This window comes from Palaemon carinicauda, chromosome 44 (assembly GCF_036898095.1).
Source record: "Palaemon carinicauda isolate YSFRI2023 chromosome 44, ASM3689809v2, whole genome shotgun sequence".
NCBI lineage: Eukaryota > Metazoa > Arthropoda > Malacostraca > Decapoda > Palaemonidae > Palaemon > Palaemon carinicauda.
The window spans coordinates 38,174,106-38,195,926 of NC_090768.1; the positions used below are offsets into that span (position 1 = coordinate 38,174,106).

At 41.9% G+C, this 21,821-nt stretch overlaps 1 protein-coding gene across 3 annotated transcripts in view; it reads right to left on the bottom strand.

The window, feature by feature from the left end:
- The window catches only part of LOC137634433 (galactosylceramide sulfotransferase-like), a 208,745-nt gene that overhangs the window by 13,444 nt on the left and 173,480 nt on the right, over positions 1–21,821 (bottom strand). For all 3 annotated transcript variants that reach the window (XM_068366830.1, XM_068366829.1, XM_068366831.1), the window contains 2 exons: positions 20,043–20,145; positions 99–188 (listed from right to left, as the gene is read on the bottom strand). In XM_068366830.1, the coding sequence (XP_068222931.1) occupies positions 99–188; positions 20,043–20,145 (193 nt within the window). The remainder of the gene's footprint in view (positions 1–98; positions 189–20,042; positions 20,146–21,821) is intronic.

The window sequence follows — 21,821 nt, forward strand, 5'->3', positions numbered from 1 at the left end:
ACATTGTGATGTTGAAATTTATGAAATGAAAAAATTACACAAATGTGAAACACTAAATTACTATTTCTGAAAGCAAGCAAGATGGAACATATCCATACCTTGAACATTCCAGGATTGCCTAGATAGTTCCCTCCCCCAGGTAGAGCAAAGGTTAGGTTATTGTTGTAGCCATAACGTAAGAAGATATTCTGAAAAAATGTATGTTGTACATAGAGAATACATATGTTGTACAGTATAGTTTTCCCTCTCCATATAAAGAGAATACTTTTTTAATTTTAGCATCAAAACAAGTGTCCTCAACAAAAAATTACACGATGAACATTCATATTATATACTGTTAGATGCTAGCATCAATCTCCAACTCTGGCTAATATAGAACTGTAAGGCTATTTTTTTTATATATAAAGTACCCATACTATACTTAGAAAACAGAATGTGCATAGAAAACAATGTGCATAAAAAGGATATACAGAAAAGTTTAAAATACTCATATACTCGTAACTTTTGTTGTCATCGTTGTTCACAACATTGGTCAAACTGCAACCCTAACTGGAAAATCAGAATGCTACATTTTTTGTTCAAGGTCTCCAGTATGTTTAGTTGCCACATACAGAAAATGAATGAGAAACTTTGTGCGAATCTAATAAACTAGAAAGTATTTGCACCCAGTTTAAACTAAATAGTTTCAACAGTAAGTGCACAGTTTAGAAGATAATTTCATAATTCAAGAATTTCTTGCTTGAAACTCAAACATAAAACCAAGTAACTTACATCTCGATAACAAAGAGCAAACCTTTATAAACCCAAAATATGAGTAAAAACACTAATACCTGAAGATAAAGGCCATTTCTGGAATGTTTTTGTCTGAATTATGCTACTGATATCAATAATCCAGTTATCTTTTCCCATAGAATTAAGATTTTATAAAAGTAATGCTGCACTTCATACGGTTTGCATGAACAACACTATCAGCAACTGGTATAATCCTAAAGTAAATTAACATTGCACTCAAACTTGCACTGAATTTAAGGGTTTAAAGGTCACTCATGAATGGCAGGGAGAGGACAATGCCCTATAAAGACTGACCACATACAGTACACATATGATCGGTGCCCAAGTCCCTCTCCATCAAGCTAGGACCAGGGAGGGCCAGGCAATGGCTGCTAACTACGCAGATTGACCTATAGGGGCTCACAAGGATGATGAGGCTTCAGACACTACTAAAAATTATAGAGCTTGACCAGGTCTAAAACGCTCGCACAGACTGTCAGGCAGGGACGTGAGATCATTTACTACCCATGTAGTGCATTTAATGTTAGCACATCTAATATTCCTACTTGTTAACAGTTAATTTTCTTTCTTTTTTGCCACTAAATTTAAAAACCTACAAGTATTATGTAGCGTATATAAAATTGCATTAAAAAAAAGTAATTGGTTTAATTATTCTCAAATCCCTTACGACAAGAAAATTTAAATAAATTTTTTTTAGATTACTGTAGCTGAACTTATCACTGAAGACATTAAAATGATCTAGCCTTATGATAAAAAAAATAGGGAAAAAAATCAGAAAAATGATATTTTGATTATAAAATAAATTTTTGAATATACTTACCCGGTGAATATATAATAGCTGACGTCTCGGACGGCTCGACAGAAACACAAAAACTCGAGAGCGATCGCCATGAAGGTTGCGGGTGTGCCCACCAGCGCCGACTATCGGCCAGATACCGCATATACATGTAAACAGCTCCAGTTCTTCTCATTCCGCTGGGTCTCTATCGGGGAGGAAGGGAGGGCCTTTAATTTATATATTCACCGGGTAAGTATATTCAAAAATTTATTTTATAATCAAAATATCATTTTTAAATATTAAACTTAGCCGGTGAATATATAATAGCTGATTCACACCCATGGTGGTGGGTAGAGACCAGTATTAATACAATAAAGGCGTATATGCTTAGAGTTTTTGACAGTTATATCATAACAAAACCCAAATAAATATAGGTACCTGGTAAGGAAGCTGACTGACGATTACTCTGCCTTGTTAGTCCGCTTTCCTCACGAAGCCCAGCCATCCTCTCAGGATGCTGAAAGACTCCCAGGAGCTGTTATATCCAGGGCGACAACCCATACAACAGGACCTCATCAAAACCCTTAATCTGGACGCTCTCAAGAAACGACATTTGACCACCCGCCAAATCAAAAAGGATGCGAAAGGCTTCTTAGCCTTCCGTACAACCCAAAACAAGATTAAAAACATTTCAAGAGAAGATTAAAAGGATATTGGAATTAAGGGAATGTAGTGGTAGAACCCTCACCCACTACTGCACTCGCTGCAACGAATGGACCCAGTGTGTAGCAGTCCTCATAAAGAGTCTGGATATCTTTTAAGTAAAATGAAGCGAACACCGACTTGCTCCTCCAAAAGGTCGCGTCCATAATACTTCGTAGAGATCTGTTTTGCTTGAAGGCCACGGAAGTTGCTATCGCTCTTACTTCGTGCGTCTTGACCTTAAGCAAGCAACGATCTTTTTCACTCAAGTGAGAATGAGCCTCTCGGATTAAAAATCTAATAAAATACGATAAAGCATTTTTAGACATAGGCAATGAGGGCTTCTTAACTGAGCACCACAAGGCCTCAAATCCACCTCGTAAGGATTTGGTACGAGCTAAATAAAACTTAAGAGCTCTAACTGGGCACAGTACTCTTTCAAGCTCGTTGCCTACGATCTCTGAAAGGCAAGGTATATCAAACGACTTAGGCCAAGGACGAGAAGGCAGTTAATTTTTGGCCAAGAAACCAAGCTGAAGCGAACATGTGGCTTTATCTGTAGAAAAGCCGATGTTTTTACTGAAGGCATGGATCTCACTGACCCTTTTAGCCGAAGCCAAGCACACTAAGAAAAGCGTCTTGAGGGTGAGATCTTTCAGGGAGGCTGAATGTAATGGCTCAAACCTGTCGGACATTAGGAACCTTAGGACCACGTCTAAGTTCCATCCAGGAGTTGCCATACGACGCTCCTTAGAGGTCTCGAAGGACTTAAGGAGATCTTGGAGATCTTTATTATTGGACAGATCTAAGCCTCTATGTCTGAACACAGAAGCCAACATGCTCCTGTAGCCCTTAATAGTGGGAGCCGAGAGGGAGCGAACATTTCTCAGATGTAGGAGAAAGTCTGCAATTTGGGCTACAGAGGTACTGGAAGAGGAAATGGATGATGACTTGCACCAGTCTCTAAAGACTTCCCACTTCGACTGGTAGACCTTGATGGTAGAAGCTCTCCTAGCTCTCGCAATCGCTCTGGCTGCCTCCTTCGAAAAACCTCGAGCTCTTGAGAGTCTTTCGATAGTCTGAAGGCAGTCAGACGAAGCGCGGGGAGGCTTTGATGAAGACTCCTTACGTGGGGCTGCCGTAAGAGATCCATCCTTAAAGGAAGACTCCTTGGAACGTCTACCAGCCATTGAAGTACCTCTGTGAACCACTCTCTCGCGGGCCAGAGGGGAGCAACCAACGTCAACCTTGTCCCTTCGTGAGAGGCGAACTTCTGCAGTACCTTGTTGATGATCTTGAACGGCGGGAATGCGTACGCGTCCAGGTGAGACCAGTCCAGTAGAAACTCATCTATGTGGGCCGCCTCTGGATCTGGGACTGGAGAGCAATAGGTCGGGAGCCTTTTGGTCAACGAGGTGGCAAAGAGGTCTATGGTGGGTTGACCCCAAGTCACCCAAAGACTCTTGCACACGTCCTTGTGGAGGGTCCAATCTGTGGGGATCACCTGACCTCTCCGACTGAGACAGTCCGCCAAGACGTTCAAGTCCCCCTGGATGAATCTTGTCAACAGGGAGATGCCTCGATTTTTTGACCAGATGAGGAGGTCCCTTGCGATGACGAACAGTGTGTGGGAGTGAGTGCCTCCTTGCTTGGAGATGTACGCCAAGGCTGTGGTGTTGTCCGAATTGACTTCTACCACTTTGTTTCGAAGAATGCTCTCGAAACTCGTCAAGGCCAAGTGAACCGCTAACAGCTCCTTGCAGTTGATGTGCATGCTCTTCTGATCCGACGTCCAAAGACCCGAACATTCCAGACCGTCCAGAGTCGCTCCCCAACCCAAATCCGACGCGTCTGAGAACAACACGTGGTTTGGGTTCTTGACCGCCAGGGACAGACCCTCTCGCAGACTTATGTTGCTGTCCCACCAGTTCAGGCACGTTTTTACTGGCTCGGAGACCGGGATTGACACAGCTTCCAAAGTCTTGCTCTTGTTCCAGTGCGAGTCTAGATGGAACTGGAGAGGGCGAAGGTGAAGTCTCCCTAGTGAGACAAATTGCTCCAGGGATGACAGAATCCCTAAGAGGCTCATCCAACTTCTCACTGAGCAACGGTCTTTTTTCAGCATGAGGCGGACTTTGAGCAGGGCTTGCTCTATCCTGGTGGCAGACGGAAAAGCCCGAAAAACTAGACTGCGAATCTCCATCCCCAAATAGAGAATCGTCTGGGAGGGATTCAGTTGAGACTTTTCTAAGTTCACCAACAGTCCCAACTCCTTTGTCAGACCCAACGTCCATTGAAGGTCCTGCAGACAGCGATGACGGGACGATGCTCTGAGAAGCCAGTCGTCCAAGTACAGGGAGGCTCGAATTCCCGATAAATGAAGGAATTTTGCCACATTCCTTATGAGCCTCGTAAACATGAGAGGAGCAGGGCTGAGGCCGAAGCACAGTGCTCGGAACTGGTACACCACATTCCTGTAAACAAACCTCAGATACGGTTGAGAATCTGGGTGTATAGGAATGTGGAAGTACGCATCCTGCAGGTCGAGAGAGACCATCCAGTCTCCCTCTCTGACCGCTGCTAGGACGGACTTCGTGGTCTCCATCGTAAATTTTGTTTTTACAACAAAAACGTTGAGCGCACCGACGTCCAGCACTGGCCTCCAACCTCCCGTATGCTTTGGGACTAGGAAGAGACGGTTGTAAAATCCCGGTGATTGAAGGTCCGAGACTTTCACCACCGCTCCCTTCTCTAGCAACAGAGAAACCTGCTGATGTAGAGCTTGTCTCCTTGACTCCTCTCGATACCTGGGAGAGAGGTCTAAAGGAACTGTTACTAGAGGAGGTCTGCGTACAAAAGGTATTTTGTACCCCTCCTTGAGCAACAACACAGACTCTTCTCCCAGGCCTGCCAGAAGCTGTTCAGTCTGGCCCCTACCGCTGTCTGAGGACGTGGGCAGTCAGACTCTGCCACGGGAGGACTTGGATCCTCTCCTCTTGCCTCTTTTACCGTCGGCACGAGCACCTCCCCTGCTGGGGGCTCTGCCACGAAAGGGCGGGATAAACCTAGTCGCTGGGGTATCGATCTTGGGTCTCACGACATAAGACGATGAAGGAGCACCCTTGCGAGCAGAAGTCGCCATCAGGTCGTGTGTATCCTTCTGCACCAGCGAAGCCGCAATGTCCTTGATCAGCTGTTGAGGAAACAAGGCAGCTGATAAGGGGGCAAAGAGAAGCTCCGACCTTTGACAGGGAGTAACTCCTGCCGAAAGGAACGAGCAAAGAGTCTCCCTCTTCTTCAGGACTCCAGCCGTAAAGGTAGCGGCGAGCTCATTGGAGCCATCACGGATGGCTTTGTCCATGCAAGACATAATAAGCACGGAAACATCCTGGTCGGCCGACGAGATCTTCCTGCTTAATGCTCCTAGAGACCAATCTAAAAAGTTAAAAACTTCGAAGCCCCTGTAAACCCCTTTAAGGAGATGGTCAAGGTCCGAGGAGGACCAACAAACTTTAGAGCGTCTCATGGCCAGGCGACGGGGAGAGTCTACGAGGCTTGAGAAGTCTCCCTGGGCAGAGGCAGGGACTCCCAAGCCGAGAACTTCTCCCGTGTCATACCAGACGCTCGCTCTAGAAGCTAGTTTAAAAGGAGGGAAAGCAAAGGCCGTCTTCCCCAAACTCCTCCTGGTAACCAACCAGTCGCCTAGCAAACGTAAAGCCCTCTTAGAAGAGCGAGAGAGCACTAGCTTAGTAAAAGAAGGCTTCGAAGTAGCTAGGCCTAGCGCAAACTCTGACGGAGGCGAACGAGGAGCAGAAGTTACAAAATGTCTGGGAAAAGATCCTTAAAAATCATCACGATTTTCTTAAAGTCCATAGAGGGTTGAGCAGCCTTAGGCTCTTCTCCGTCTGATAAAACACCCAAAGGAATATCAATAGGCGGAGGATCAGCAACATCCTCATCTGAAGGAACCTCGTCCGACAATTGACGAGTCTCAAGAAAAGGAGAGACCTGCCGCGGTGGCAATGCTTGACAGGCAAAGTCCACACGCAAAGGAGCAGCAGTAGCAGTCAAGGAAGCGACGTCATGTCGCTGCTGAAAGGACTGACCAGCAACAACAACAGGGGTTGATGGACGCTCGACGTCAAGTCGAGACTGCCTTGACTGCCTAGACTGAGCAGTCAAAACAACCCTTGACTGCGGTGCTTGATGCTCAACGTCAAAACAAGGCAACTGAGCTGGTTGGCGAACGTCCTGAACGTCAACACGAGACTGCGGCAGCGGCTGAACGTCAACACGAGGCTGCGGCAGCGGCTGAAAGTCAACACAGGACTGCAGCGAGTGAGGATCCAAGTCACGTGACTGACGTGACAAACTACCGACATCACGTTTCATAACGTCAAAAGGACGAGTAAAAGCTCGTTTGGGCGGCTGACGGCCAGAGTCTCGATCAGCGTAACGGCGAGGATCATCGTGAACCTGCTCAACGGTATACTCCTCCATAAGGGAGGCAAGCTTAGTCTGCATATCCTGCAGGACAACCCATTTAGGATCAACGGGAGTCGGGACGGGCCGAGACGATGGTAACGTCTGTGTCGGCAAAACATTGCCTTTACTGAGACTCTCGGAGCCCGTGTTACGCTTACGTTTAATCGGCGAACAGTCTTCCGACGACTGCAAAGGGTCAGAGCTGTCCCAATGGCTACAGCCAGGACGCTGGACCTGTCCTGAAGGGACTGACTTCCGCTTCAAGGGTCTAGAAACCTTGCGCCAAGGTTTCTTTTGCGAGAAGCCTTCGGATGACGAGGAGAAAACAGCCTCGCTCGTCTTATGGTAGGGGCGATCTTGACGAGACACGCCCGATACCACAGAGGGAACGTCTGTACGTTGGTTAAAGCCTCTCGTCCCCTTAAGTCCTACGACATTACTTCTCCCTGGTGCAGGGGAGCCTGAAAGAGGTCTCGGACTAGGGGAACGACAAGCACGAACAGACAAACCCTCGGTCGCAACACTAAGAACACTTTGCGCACTTATCACTTTATCCCCACGATTTTCTGATTCGACACTCTGACACTTTAATAAATTCACATCCAACATGAGTTGATTACGGTCCGATGCTAAGGACTCAACTCTCGCCCAAAGCTTGAATGGCAAGCAACATATCCCGCATGGACGGTTCATGAGTGCTAGTAGAGGGTTCAGGAACAACTACTACAGGGGAAGGATTAGGTTCAGGGGCATGGGAGGAGGAAAATTCCAACGACCTAGAGGAGCTTCTCCTCACCCTATCTCTCTCAAGCTTACGAGAATATTTATCAAACTCTAGCCAGTCGAATTCCGACAAGACCACGCACTCATCACACCGATCTCCTAATTGGCAGGTTTTACCCCGGCAATTAGAACACACGGTATGTGGGTCGAGAGAGGCCTTGGGAAGACGTTTGTTACAATCCCTAGCATTACATTTGCGAAATTTAGGTCCAGGGATAGGAGAAGGGTCAGCCATATTGAACAGTCAAAGAAAATCCAAAACAAATCCAAAGTCATCAACAATAAACACTATCCAAAAAAGGGTTCAAGAGTTTTAATTGAAGGGAAAAACACCTGTCACTGCGAAAGCTCAAAACAACCAAAATGAAGTACTTCACCAAAAATGACGAAAACTCCAGGTCAACAGCGAGCGGAATCAACTTGTCGACAAGACCGACAGAGAAGAACTGAAGCTGTTTACATGTATAAGCGGTATCTGGCCGATAGTCGGCGCTGGTGGGCACACCCGCAACCTTCATGGCGATCGCTCGCGAGTTTTTGTGTTTCTGTCGAGCCGTCCGAGACGTCAGCTATTATATATTCACCGGCTAAGTTTAATATTTAAAATTGTAGACAAAATATTTGGTCTACATCCACCCAAAATCAAAACTTTTAAGAATAAATCTAAGAGGTACCCCTTTAACTTTTATAACAAACCAAATGATCTACCTTTATTGAAAATTTTCAGAGACCTATACTGTTCATGAAGTATTTAATTCTCCCTGTCCACATATAGTGAAATCACAAGCATCCAGGTTTTATTATCAGGAAATTTGAGGCAATTACACATGGACAAATTGTAAGGAATACAGGCCACATTTTTTGCCAACAAAATCTATCTTTTGGTTGCCAGAGGGAATCTGGTTTTGTAATGAAATAATTTAAGCCAAATTACAGAAACCCCCCAAAAAGGTCAATAGATTAAAGTAAAATAGCCTAAGCATACTGTACAACATAAAATATGCAATATTGACAAAGACAGTATCTGGACTATTCAATATTTTAATATTTTGTTGAAACAAACTAGCAATTGAAACCTTTGTCAAACAGACCAGTTAATTCTTATAAAATATTAATCAAATTTATCATAAAATTTATTATTTTTATACTCTCCTGATGTTCATATTGCTTCTCTCGAAGCCAGGCTTATATTGACGTTTACAAAACAAGTTTTCTTTCCTTTCAATAGGCATAAGCCTCATTATTTTAATAATAATAATATCACATTATAGCCAAGTTACATCCTGGTTGGAAAAGCTGAATGCGGCACCTCCCAAGGAAATTATCCCAGTATAGAAAGGAACTATCTACAGTATATTAAGTAATCGATATGAATAAAAATATGCAATATTCTAAGATCAGTAACAATATTAAAATACACCAATCATATATAGTATAAACTATAAAATGAGACCTAGGTCAACCTATTCGACAGAAAGAACACAATGTTTGGACTAATGAAGGTCCACAGATTCAACTGCCTGATTAGATGGATTATTTTACAATCTGGTCACATCTGGAATAAATTTTCTAGAATAATGTGTAGTATCGTGCCTTATAATGGAGAAGGCATTATGTTAGAATTAACTGCATACCTAGTACTATGTATAGGAGGGGAAGGTCCGAATACAATGGATGATCCAACAAATTAACGCAATGGATGATCCAACAAATTACGGGAGCATGAAACAATTGAAAACATTATTCTAAGAATAGATTGAACACTGAAAATCTTGAAAGTTTTGTTAGGGTTCAACTTCATGCTAACAATTTACACCATGCACTAATTTTAGCTAGATCTCTATTAAGGGATTCAGCTATCATGTGTCAACATTCAGGATTGGAATTTATACATATGCAATAAACCAAATACTACATTGTTATAATGCCCATCAACAAATAAACTGCAATTAAGAAAAGGCTTGCCTATTCACCATTGAAAACATAGGCCTCATGATTGTTAAAGAGTCAAAGGCAGCACTAAAATCATGACCAATCAAACTAACTTCCTGACCACAATCAAGGGATTTCTGTATATCATTGGAAATTTTAAGAGGACCACATGCTCCAAGGCCTTTGTGAAAGAAACTGCAAAATTAAGTTGAAAATTATTACCTTCAGCATACCCTTTAGACTTTTTACCAGACGTTCAAATACTTGGATAATAGGGAGTTATGGAAACTGGGCTGTAATTAGCAGGGCAAGAGGTATTGCAAACATTTGTGCAATGCAAGTAACTAATATTACCATTTCTCCAACAAGTGCAGTATTGAAGACAATCTAGCAGATAATAGCAAGACCTTCATCGTGGGTACATTGTATAGGCTTTGTCAATCAGTCTAAGTCAAAACGTACTGCATATTCTGTTGACATCACTAGTCAATGAGTAGGAGGGAGGGGACATATATATGAACATCAGGCAAGTGTACAAATAATAAATTTTATTGATAGATCTCAGTTTATTTCTATGAACCTCCCTTTAATTTCATATTGCTGACTCACCCACTCTGAAGGAGGCCCCTTTACTTTCATATTGCTGACTTACCCACTCTGAAGGAGGGTCAGTAAATTTCCATTCATAGAATAATAAACTTATCTGGGACCTTAGCTTCACCTAGTTTAGTACCATGAGGTTCGCAAAACAAATTAGGAACATGACTCGATAACAAATTCCTTTTCCAAACCGGGAAATAACAAATTCCTTTTCCAAACCGGGAAATAACAAATTCCTTTTCCAAACCGGGAAATAACAAATTCCTTTTCCAAACCGGGATATAACAAATTCCTTTTCCAAACCGGGATATAACAAATTCCTTTTCCAAACCGGGATATAACAAATTCCTTTTCCAAACCGGGATATAACAAATTCCTTTTCCAAACCGGGATATAACAAATTCCTTTTCCAAACCGGGATATAACAAATTCCTTTTCCAAACCGGGATATAACAAATTCCTTTTCCAAACCGGGATATAACAAATTCCTTTTCCAAACCGGGATATAACAAATTCCTTTTCCAAACCGGGATATAACAAATTCCTTTTCCAAACCGGGATATAACAAATTCCTTTTCCAAACCGGGATATAACAAATTCCTTTTCCAAACCGGGATATAACAAATTCCTTTTCCAAACCGGGATATAACAAATTCCTTTTCCAAACCGGGATATAACAAATTCCTTTTCCAAACCGGGATATAACAAATTCCTTTTCCAAACCGGAAAATAACAAATTCCTTTTCCAAACCGGAAAATAACAAATTCCTTTTCCAAACCGGAAAATAACAAATTCCTTTTCCAAACCGGAAAATAACAAATTCCTTTTCCAAACCGGAAAATAACAAATTCCTTTTCCAAACCGGAAAATAACAAATTCCTTTTCCAAAGTGGGGAAATAACAAATGCCTTTTTGAAAGTGGGAAATAACTAATTCCTTTTCCAAAGTGAAAAATAACAAATTCCTTTTCCAAAGTGGAAAATAACAAATTCCTTTTCCAAAGTGGAAATAACATTCCTTTTCCAAAGTGGAAAATAACACATTCCTTTTCCAAAGTGGGAATATGATAATTCAGGCAAGCCCTTAGTTTTAAAATTATTCCTTGCTATGTATGTAGCCAAAATCATACTATTTTCTCCAGAAACTACATAATATGAGAGAGCTTGTAGTTTACAAACTGGATTAGGTCACAAGACTAATGCCAACAAGAAAATTGCCTTTGCTGTGAAATCCTTCACATAAAGATCTTCCTAATATTCAAACTTTCAGTAGCACCTGAAGTGCATAAATCTAATCCTAGATGTTTGGTTATAGTATACAGCATGGATCTATAAATAGCCGACAACATCTTTTCATGGAAAAGGAAATGTAAAACTTCCAATATTATCCAAACTAGTTCTAGTCAATGATACATGGTTTGAATTGCACCAATCAAAATAAACATTCCACTGTCTTGGACACATTATTATTATTATTAGACTTCCTTAAATAACTCAAGATAGACAATCTAGACTTTCCCCTGAACTTTAATTTGGTCAGCTACATTCAGAACATCCTTCTTCAAAAGATTAGCAGCAACGCCTTCACATTCCTCACAACTATTATCTAAATCACAATAATGACCTCGGCCCAACACACAAATAGAAGGAGGATTATACAGTAATTGCCCAGAAATAACTCCACAGAACAATCTAAACAATTGTTACTAACAAATCCAGATGACATCCCTTAGGATTGCAAAGAACCTAAATAGCACAATCTGGGGAAGGTAAACAATGTTTCTACCTATAGCACAAGGTTAACAAGAAGACTCTAGCAGAGGCCACATAACTGGTCACAGCCTGATAGGCAAATATCATTACCAGACCATGAGGGGATGCAAGAATGAATAGCAAGGACGACAAAAGCACAAAAACCAAAAGGCATGGATCTGGCAATAAACAGTGGTAATGTATCTGCCCTTAGCCCCTTTTTCTCAATTAGTTCACAAGGCAAAGCAGAAAACATGATATTTTCATAATAAAATAAATTTTTGAACATACTTACCCGCTGGTTATATAAGAATGGCTATAGTCCCTGGACGCTCCGACAGAAATTCAAAATTTGTGGCAATCACAGATATGCCAGGTGTACACTAGTGCCCTGGCGGTAGACAGGCAGAACTATTCCAACCAATTCAGACCTTCCATGCCCCTTGGACTGTAGAGGGGAGGAGGGTGGAATTATAACTTATATAACCAGTGGGTATGTTCAAAAATTTATTTTATTATGAAAATATCATTTTTAAATATAAAACTTACCCGCTGGTTATATAAGAATGGCTGATTGACACCCTTGGTGGCGGGTCAGAGACAGCAACATAATTGGAAATTCACTTAAGAGTTAAATATAACCACTTAAGAGTTAAATATAACCACTTAAGACGTTCGTACCTGATAAGGAAGCTGACTTCAATGGTTCTCATTCTGTCTGCTATCCTTAGAAGATCCAGCAGTCCACCCAGGGGGCTGAAGATCTCTAGGAGCTGTCAAACGATGCAATAACCTATAACTTGACAGGACCTCAATTAATACCTTTTTTCCGGGCGCTCTCAAGGAACAAAATGACCACCTGACTAAATCAAAGATTGCGGAAGATTGTCGACCAATCTTAACGTACAATCATAAAAACATATATAAAAGTTCCAAGAGGAGAACAGGTGTACTAGGGATTTAGGGAAATGTAGTGGTGGATGTTTCACCTACTACTGCACTCGTTGCTACGAATGATCCCAAAGTGTAGCAGTCCTCACAAAGAGACTGGATACGGTATAAGAAATCCAAAGCGAATACAGGATTACTCCTTCAAAAGGCTGTATGCACGATGCTTTGCAGAGAACAGTTTTGTTTAAAAGTTACAGAAGTTGCCACAGCTCTAACTTCACGAGTCTTTACTCTTTCGACAGCTTAAGGTCTCTGCCTCACCACAGTGTGAGTGAACCTTGGCAATTAAAGTCTATAAGAAACGATAAGGCGTTTTAGACATAGGTAGCGCAGGGTTCTTGACTGCGCACCAAAGAGCCTCTGAATAGTCTCTTAACTCTTTTAGTCCTGTTTTGATAAAACTTCATCGCTTTAACCGGACAAAACACACTCCTCAACTCTTCACAAACTATATCCGAGAGAACAGTGATCTCGAAAGATTTAGGCCATGGATGAGAAGGACGTTTGTTTATGACCAAGAATCCAAGTTGCAAGGAGCATATGGCTTATCCGTTTCTGAAGCCCATGTTCTTGCTAAAATAGTGAACTTCACTGACACTCAGTTGTTGCCAGACTTTCTAAGAAAAAGTCTTCAAAGCCAGATCTTAAAAAAGAAGCAGCGTAAAGGCTCGAATCTGTCACTACCGTGTAATTTTAAAACAACCTCTAAATTCCAGGCTGGCGAATCTTGCCGACGCTTCTTAGTCATCTCAAACGATCTGAGATCTAGAAGGTCTTTATTTGATAGATCCAATTTCCTGCGTCTGAAGACAGCTGCCAGCATACTCCTGTACCCCTTGATGGTCGAGGAGGAAAAAATGTGCTTTCTTCTACGGTCTAAGAAGAAATCCGCCACTTGTGTTTTAGAGTTACTAAACGAAGAGACTGATTTAGCTCTACACCACTCCCTAAAACCTCCTATTTGGGCGTCAGGATGCCTGAAAACCTTAAATCAATCAATCAATCCTATTTGGGCTGCAAAACCTTGAGGTAAAAGTCCTTTGTACAAGCGATAGCCTTAGCTGCCTCCTTCCAACAACCCTCTTGATCTTAGGGGTTTTCCAAAAGACTGAAGGCAGCCAGATCTAAAGCTTGATGGTTTAAAATAAGACGTTCGCGATCCTGACGCGGGGAAACGGTCCGATGGCATGCATCCAGCATGGGCCCAGCATGAGTCCAGTAGAGTTCCAGTATGTTGCATATGCTCAACATGCCGTGAGGGAGAGTCAAGATCTATACCGCCTCCCGAAACGCGTCCAGATCGGTTGCAAGGAACCGATATCGAAGCTAGGCTTGTTGAAAAGTAGCATCAACAACGTGAACCTCATACTGTGAGGTTAAGACCCGATCGCATGTAACCAGCGAGTGTTCAACATACTTTAAGCCAAAAGCTTGACACGAGGGAGCGTTAGCTGCGTGGCCAGAGAGTCGCGAAGGAGAGACTACAATCTGTCTATACTGCTGTGAGAAAAAGACTTGACTGTATGCGTCTAGCATGCGACCAGATTGCCGCATGCGTTTGCATTGCCGTAAGGTGTCGGCGTGCTGTATGCGTTCACCTTGCCGTGAGGTTACAGCGCGCTGTCTGCGTCCCGCCTGTTGCAAATCTACAGCATGCCGCGAGGAGGCAATAGTATCGCATCCGGTCAAGTGGCGCAAAGAAGCAACTGTTTGTCCATCATGACGCGGGGAAAATACCTGACTGACCTTATCCAGCATATGTCCAGGGTGACACATGCGTCTAGGTTGCAGTGGGATTTCATATTGATCAGTTTGCCGAAAGCTGTCCGTGTGTAGCATGCGTCCGCACGAGCGGTAGTCGCGTGTCCCGCAGAACGCGAAGGTGAGACAACTTGTTGAAAGGATCAACTTTGACTGTTAAAGAGTCCAGCATACGACCAGACTGGCGTCTGCGTCTGCAACTACGTGAGGGAGAGACCAGACTGGCGTCTGCGTCTGCCGTGAGGTAGAGACCAGACTGGTGTCTGTGTCTGCCATGAGGGAGAGACCAGACTGGTGTCTGTGTCTGCCATGAGGGAGAGACCAGACAGCCACATGCGTCCGCCCTAACGCTTGCCGTAACGCGAGCTGATCGCTGCGAGGGAGCGTTGCTGAGTATCTGAGAACTACGCTGCCTGATACTATCGGAAGACCGTTTTCTTGGTCTATAGGTGTCCTTAGATTCTTTTAGGGGAAATTTTTCCGCCCGAGAATCGTAAGCGTCGAAAAGAAATGAAATTGACCTCTTTAGCTCAGACATAACATACACTTGCGGGGCACCGTGTGTACTAACTCAAGTGTGAGCGATCGCTACGAGAGATCATCAACCGTAGTCCCGTGACCGACATGGGAAAGTCCTTATGACATTTCCAGCGCGCCTTGTGCGCGACCTGAACGTACCTAATGCTGTGAGATATGGTCAACAGTAGACGGATGGCCCCCAGAGGAAAGTACTAGACATTCCCCCAATCTGGGGGAGGAGAAGAAGCGTGAACAGAAGTAAACTGTGCACCTTTTCCCCCGATGAACTACGTGTCTTACATGATTTTTGGTGCTGACACGTCGCCTTCTTCCGAAAAGAAAACCTTCGGCGAACATCAGTTACTGCAGGATAGGTTACTAGGTGACATACGACTCATGAAAAGTCTTGAACGTATTGGTTGGTGTCAAGCAAGTCTAGGTTTGCGTCCTTCAACGAGGACGAACGCTTTCTTCCTGGAAAGTGCGTAAGATTCCAGAGGAAGAGTTAGGTTTGTATGCGAATTGTCTGACTTCCTCCTCTCTTGTGGAAGAAAACTCGCTCGATTGCTTCCAGCCTAAGCATCGCGACATGCCTGCTGCGAGGATAAGTCTTGTTCGCGTGTGTTCATGACAATTTCCTTTCTAGTCTAACTGAAAGAAAAAACGTAAAACGCCATCCTCGTCAGGAAACTGCGTCCTCTTACGCAGAAATATGTCACAAGATCTGTGATGCCATAGCGATGATGAACTGATCGCTTCAAGACATTCAAATTTTGCTCTGCTTAAGAGATTACGTCACATGGTTGTGACATCATAGTTCGTCAATCGAAGGCGAAGAAAACATCTTTACTTCGTCATTCCAAAGCCGAGAGCGAACGTCCTGGAAAGTATCGACAGGATCGCTCGGTGGAACATACGTTTAGCGCACAAGGTCCGCGATATACCTTAGCTTTCCGACATTCCTTCTCCCAGGGATTGGGAAGTAAGGAAGAGGTGTCGGGCTAGGAGTGGGACGGACACGAACGAACACATCCTCCAGTGCACCGAGTTATGTTTACGAGCCACTGAAAATTTGCGTTTTTAACTATATTACATTAAATCATAAAAATCTGCCCATTGTGGGAGATATACTCTTAGGCTCTATTCACATAAAGGCCTTAATGCACTTCCTGCTGTTGCGGCTGCAGGCGCTGCTGCACCAATCTCTACAGTTAGGTTCGTTATGCTGCATTGCGGACGCGTTATTGCACTGACCTATTAGCACCGTCTCTTTGCACTAATACTCTTCTGAGAACGATTTAATATTAATTTATTTATTTTATTTCCTCACTGAGCCATCTTTCCCTATTGGGAATTCTGACCTTAATGCTTTAGAGGTTTTAATTCTAGCACTCCCAACCAAGAATTAGCCCAGCAGGCCTTGGTCCAAGAACATATCTTTCTAGTTAAGATTTATTTCTTAATATAGCGCCGGGCGCAACAATGTTCCAACACTAGACGATCATGGTCATGTAGACATCAAATTCTATTGTCATGGGTAGCGTAGTGTCTGACTGACGCCGACGCTGACGCTGACGCTCCGCTACCGCGTCTGACTGACGCTGATGCTGCCGCTGCCGCTCTGCCCCGCTACCGCGTCTGACTGACGCTGCTGTCTGTCATGCCGCTTGGTGGCATGCTCTGCTGCCTGGCGATCGCCGGCGCGCCTGGATAGACTGATACTCGGCACTATGAGCGGTCGGTTGACGTTGAGAAGCAGGTACTCAAAGCGATGCATCCACCTTCTACCGCCGTTGAACATTGCGGCTGGTAGGCCGCCTGTGCGACAATAAGTCATCACCGGAATTAGCAGGTCGCCTGTGCGACAACACATCAAAAACCGGAATCGTGACACCCAACCGCACTGCCAACGGCAGATTGCTGTTTCATGTCTAACAGCAAAGACCAATTAGGATCAATCTTAGGCGACACACGTGCAGCACTTTCAAACACGAACCCGCCTTCTTCGTCATTTCCATAGCGCTCCCCACTTTCAGGAGACGAACACCCTTCTGGCGGAAGCGGCGGCACCACGTCTGCGCTGCATGAATCGTAACACACGAAGAATGTTTCTAATTTAGTTTTCAGCTTCGCACCTGATGCGCGTCATCGGTTAATGTTAGAAAACACTTTTACCTCGCTTTACCTATAGCGAGGGCGAGCGTTCTGGGAATCGACAGAAAACGCTTGAGGGGACTTCTGTTCGGGTCTTACAAGACGGTAAACGCCAGGCTACACCTCTCGATACCTTTCGCCGCTCAACTTCTCCCCTGGGTCCGGGAGCTTGAAAGAGGTCTAAGGCTAGGATAACGACAGGTCCGAACAGAAGCACCCTCCACTGAATTGAATAAAATTCACTGCACTAATCTAGCACTAAAAATTTTCATTTTACTCTTTGGTAAAAAGGATATTTTCATAATTGTTTAAACACGCTCTCCAACAAAATTATCCCCGTAGAGAGAGACTTACTATTCTGTCAAGGGTTTGAATGGGAATGCAAAAGTCACTGAATCCCATATAAATGTAACAAAATATTAAATATAAAATATTAACATATTACCCTAATAGAAATAGGAAAAGAATATATCTATATATTCAAACCAACCCTTATAATAAGGGGTTCCAATAAAAGGCGAATTATCACCCGTAACAATTGGAACGTCTATAATTATTATACGACAAGTAAACAATGATACACAGAATCGTGAGTCTATATCGATTGTCAAGAATACTACATCGTATAAACATTAACTGAACCATAACTTTAAGAAAAATACTAAAAGGACCAATTAATTGCAAAATAACATGTTCCTTTCATCTAGTACAATTTAAAACAAGAGTTTGTAAGAAGAATGTACTATTCATAAAATTTGATACAAAGAGAAATTGTAATATTGTAACGATAGACTGAAAACTGCGTAGAATAAATAAACTGAACGCTAGTTAATCTTTGAGAACAGATCAAAGATTATCCAAAGAAAACCTATTAAAAGGACAAAAATTTTCTTAAAATAACAAAATCCTTTAAATCATGACTTAATACTTCGTAAGAAAGTATTCACTTATCATTCTTTGTAAAAGGCAAGTCAGACTTTTAGCTTACGTCATAAGGCTGTGACGTCATCAATGGGCGAGATGTTTACATATCGCCATTATGCTTTCGTTAGCTTTAAAATAGGTTGAAAAATTTCTAATCCTACCTTTTAAGTTATAAACACGTGATCACAGATCAAACAAATGCCAGAACCCGAAAATAGGAGTACATCACCAAAATACTGCTAAAATCCAGGTTAATCACAAGTGAATTCCAATACTTGTTGCTCGCGAGAGCGGCAGAGAAGGTCTGAATTGGTTGGAATAGTTCGCCCTGTCTACCGCCAGGGCGCTAGTGTACACCTGCCATATCTGCGATTGCCATGAGTTTTGAATTTCTGCCGGAGCATTCAGGGACTACTGTATAGTCATTCTTATATAACCAGCGGGTAAGTTTTATGTTTAAAACTCTGCTTTACAGGCATGGACCACTTGTGTGGAAACACCCAAAACAAAAGACAAAAGCTTCTACGGCACACCAATGCCAAGGTGAATTTTTGTGACGTTCTTGCTCTGAACGGCTTTTATATAAACTCATGATCCGTTGAAATAAAATTGGTTGCATTCACGTCGCCCCTCAGTTGTCGCCTAACGGCTCTCACACCACCAGTACAGCTCTTGCTCTTAAAGCTGCCCGTCAACAATGGTTAATCTCAACTTATGGCCAAAAAATCTCACGATTGGATTCTTTTCCTAAATACTTATTTGTTTACCCACTTCAATGAAAATTTTGGCATCCATGTAAATAGGATAACCAGATGGGAATGTCTCGTATGACATTTTTCCCGTATCTACCCTCCCCAGTACGCCTTTTGTCCTGTATTTTCATAATTAAAAAAAAAAAATACAAAGTATTAGTGAAATTTTAAGTAATTATTTTAAAAAGATTGTTAGTTTTTCATCATATGTATTTCATTGTCTGCAATTTATTCAATATATTACGGCAAGCCACTTTAGTTTATTATTTAAAGCTGCGAAACATGCTTGATTGCAATATTGTAATGCTTTGACACAAGTAATGAACATCTGTTTGTAACAAAAGCTATAACGAACGTACTTTAAAACAAAAGTCAATGAAATAGGTCCTGAACAATCTGGATCTAGCTGAGAAGGACTTCAAACTTTGTCAGTGCGTGCACAACTTCACGTACCTCTCCAATTTAAGTGTCCTTCATTTCAATTTTCAACATCTGGTCACCCTGCTTAAAAACGCCTGATAGGATCTATTGTTCTATTCCTATGAATCAAATCTACAGCTCGCATGTTGATGTAAGACCAAATTTCTCTCCCTACATACTGCTTGTTACAAACAAAGTTTTTTGCTAGCAGTCCCTGTCACTCAGACTTGTTAATTATATATGACACACAAGACAGAGTCTGTTAATTAATACCCTTTGCAGGTTGGACTTCTCTGTAATGTTCTGAGACTTAAATTATGCTATAACTATGTTTACTCAGATGCCTAGCTCTGAGGTCTTGCCTACAATGCCATCCTTTCCAGTTTGGTTGCCTCATTAATTAATAGTCCTTATCTTAAGATTGCAGGCTAGAACTTCATCATGATACCCTACAACCCCAATAGTCACCCAAGAAGCCCCTGTAGAATACCTGTTTGCCAAGACCTTTCAAATTTTTTGAAGGTCTCTTATCTCCTTCCAAAATACAGCAACCATAACATTGGCTTGGAGTGACCACTTATATTTAATGTTGTAACCAAAACAAAGACTTTCATATTTTTTAAGGGTAAAAAGGGCTACAAGCTAGAAAATAAATATCACACAGAACTATGGTATTCATTATACATATACACAAGAAAATACATATCAATTTTAAAGACACAAGAACAAAAACTGACCTGGACGGTGGAAGATGCACACTTGTGTGTCTTGAGGAAGAAAATGTGATGATGAGGCAAACATTGATCTCCTTCAACTGCGTGTGGAGACAGAATGTCATACCTGTCAAATATTTGACCATGATAATTATGCATACTTCCATATAAAAGCACATTTGAAAATAATAAAATTACAATATATAATGCAAGACTTACAAATCTATATCTACTACATGAATGTACAGGTATAGTACTGAAAGTGTTAGACCCACTGCAATCCTTCCACCAGCACTTTTAGGTCACATCCTTTCATAAAAACTTGTCTTAAAGACAAACAATTAATAGTTGTCTTTTTATAAGTTCAGTAATCAAAATAGAATTTAACAATTCCCAACTTATGAATTCTTCTGTGGTTCTTGGATAAACTAATAGGATTATCTTTCAAGTCCTGGCTAGTACTGTGGTAACATGTTATCGGTGCCAGTTTAGTATGTGGCCTACCTTTTTTATTCTGGTTTAGTATGTGGCCTACCTGGCTTGTTAGGTAAGGTAAGGTAAGGTAAGGTTAGGTTAGGCCACATACAGTACTAAAACAGATCGAATTTTGTAGGCCATATTCGAAAGGTAGGCCACATACTAAACTGGCACCCATGTTATCTTTGTATTCACATGGACAGCAGGTGGAGTCCCGCCTCGGCCTGCATGTGTAAGATTTTTATTGGGAGGTTATTGCTGTGGTGGTAAGTAGGGGTTGGGCTTGCTTGCCAACATTCTGACGAACAATCTATTCAGTTTAAATTGGATCTGAAACCAGACACCTTTTAACTTTAGCTAATGGAAATATACACGAAGGGGTGTTTACATACAGTAAGTGCAACTACCCAGGCCAAAATTTGAACAAAGGTCTTCAAATATATACAAAATTAATTTTATCTAGTGGACTATCAAGAGAAGCACAAGTTGATTTTGACTGTTGCACATTTCTATTGAATGAAAAGTATTTTATAGTAATAAAAATTGACCCTTCTCCACAAAAACAGATCTAAATTTGTAATGCGTGACTATTCAAAGTTTTGTAAAGAACTTTAACTTCATATTTTTACATATTGTCTCAAATACTCTTTTATATTGAATTCGCTCTACCTAGGGAATAACAGTGTTTAAAAAATTCAAATTAATCTACCATGGCTGGCCAGGAATCAAACCGCTCTGAATCAAGACCAAAACTAAACAGTCTTCATATCCTCTGTGCTATGAAGGTACGCTGAAATAAATTGATGCTCTTCCAATATGTGATCTACCGAGTTGTTTTCATTCCAATATATGTGGATTTTTTGCTCTTTCGTGGCTCGCTTCGCTTGCAAAGAACAAAAAACATCACTGCTCCTATGTACTATTAAGCGGTACATATTTTTAGAAAACTCATGGTATTTGCTCCGCAGTCCGCACGATCTACTTGTGTAGATCACATGCCATAAATAGCAGATCACTGTCATAGATTAGATCGCAAACTTTTGGTAGATCACATAGCCTACTGGACAAGCACCAATAAATTAGTATAAAGACTTAAAATTAGCTCATCTTCACTACGTTGCCAACAGTTTAATTTCTACCAAATAGTGTAACATTAAAATCAACCAATTTTCACCATATCACCGATTGTTTAGCTTGTAACACATGGTTATAATATTTTTGATAGTGTTGTCATTAACATACTGTAATTTCAAATATTGAGCCACAAATAGTTTCTATAACTAATTTCTGAGATACCAAGAGGGGAATTCAAATAAAAGTGCATCT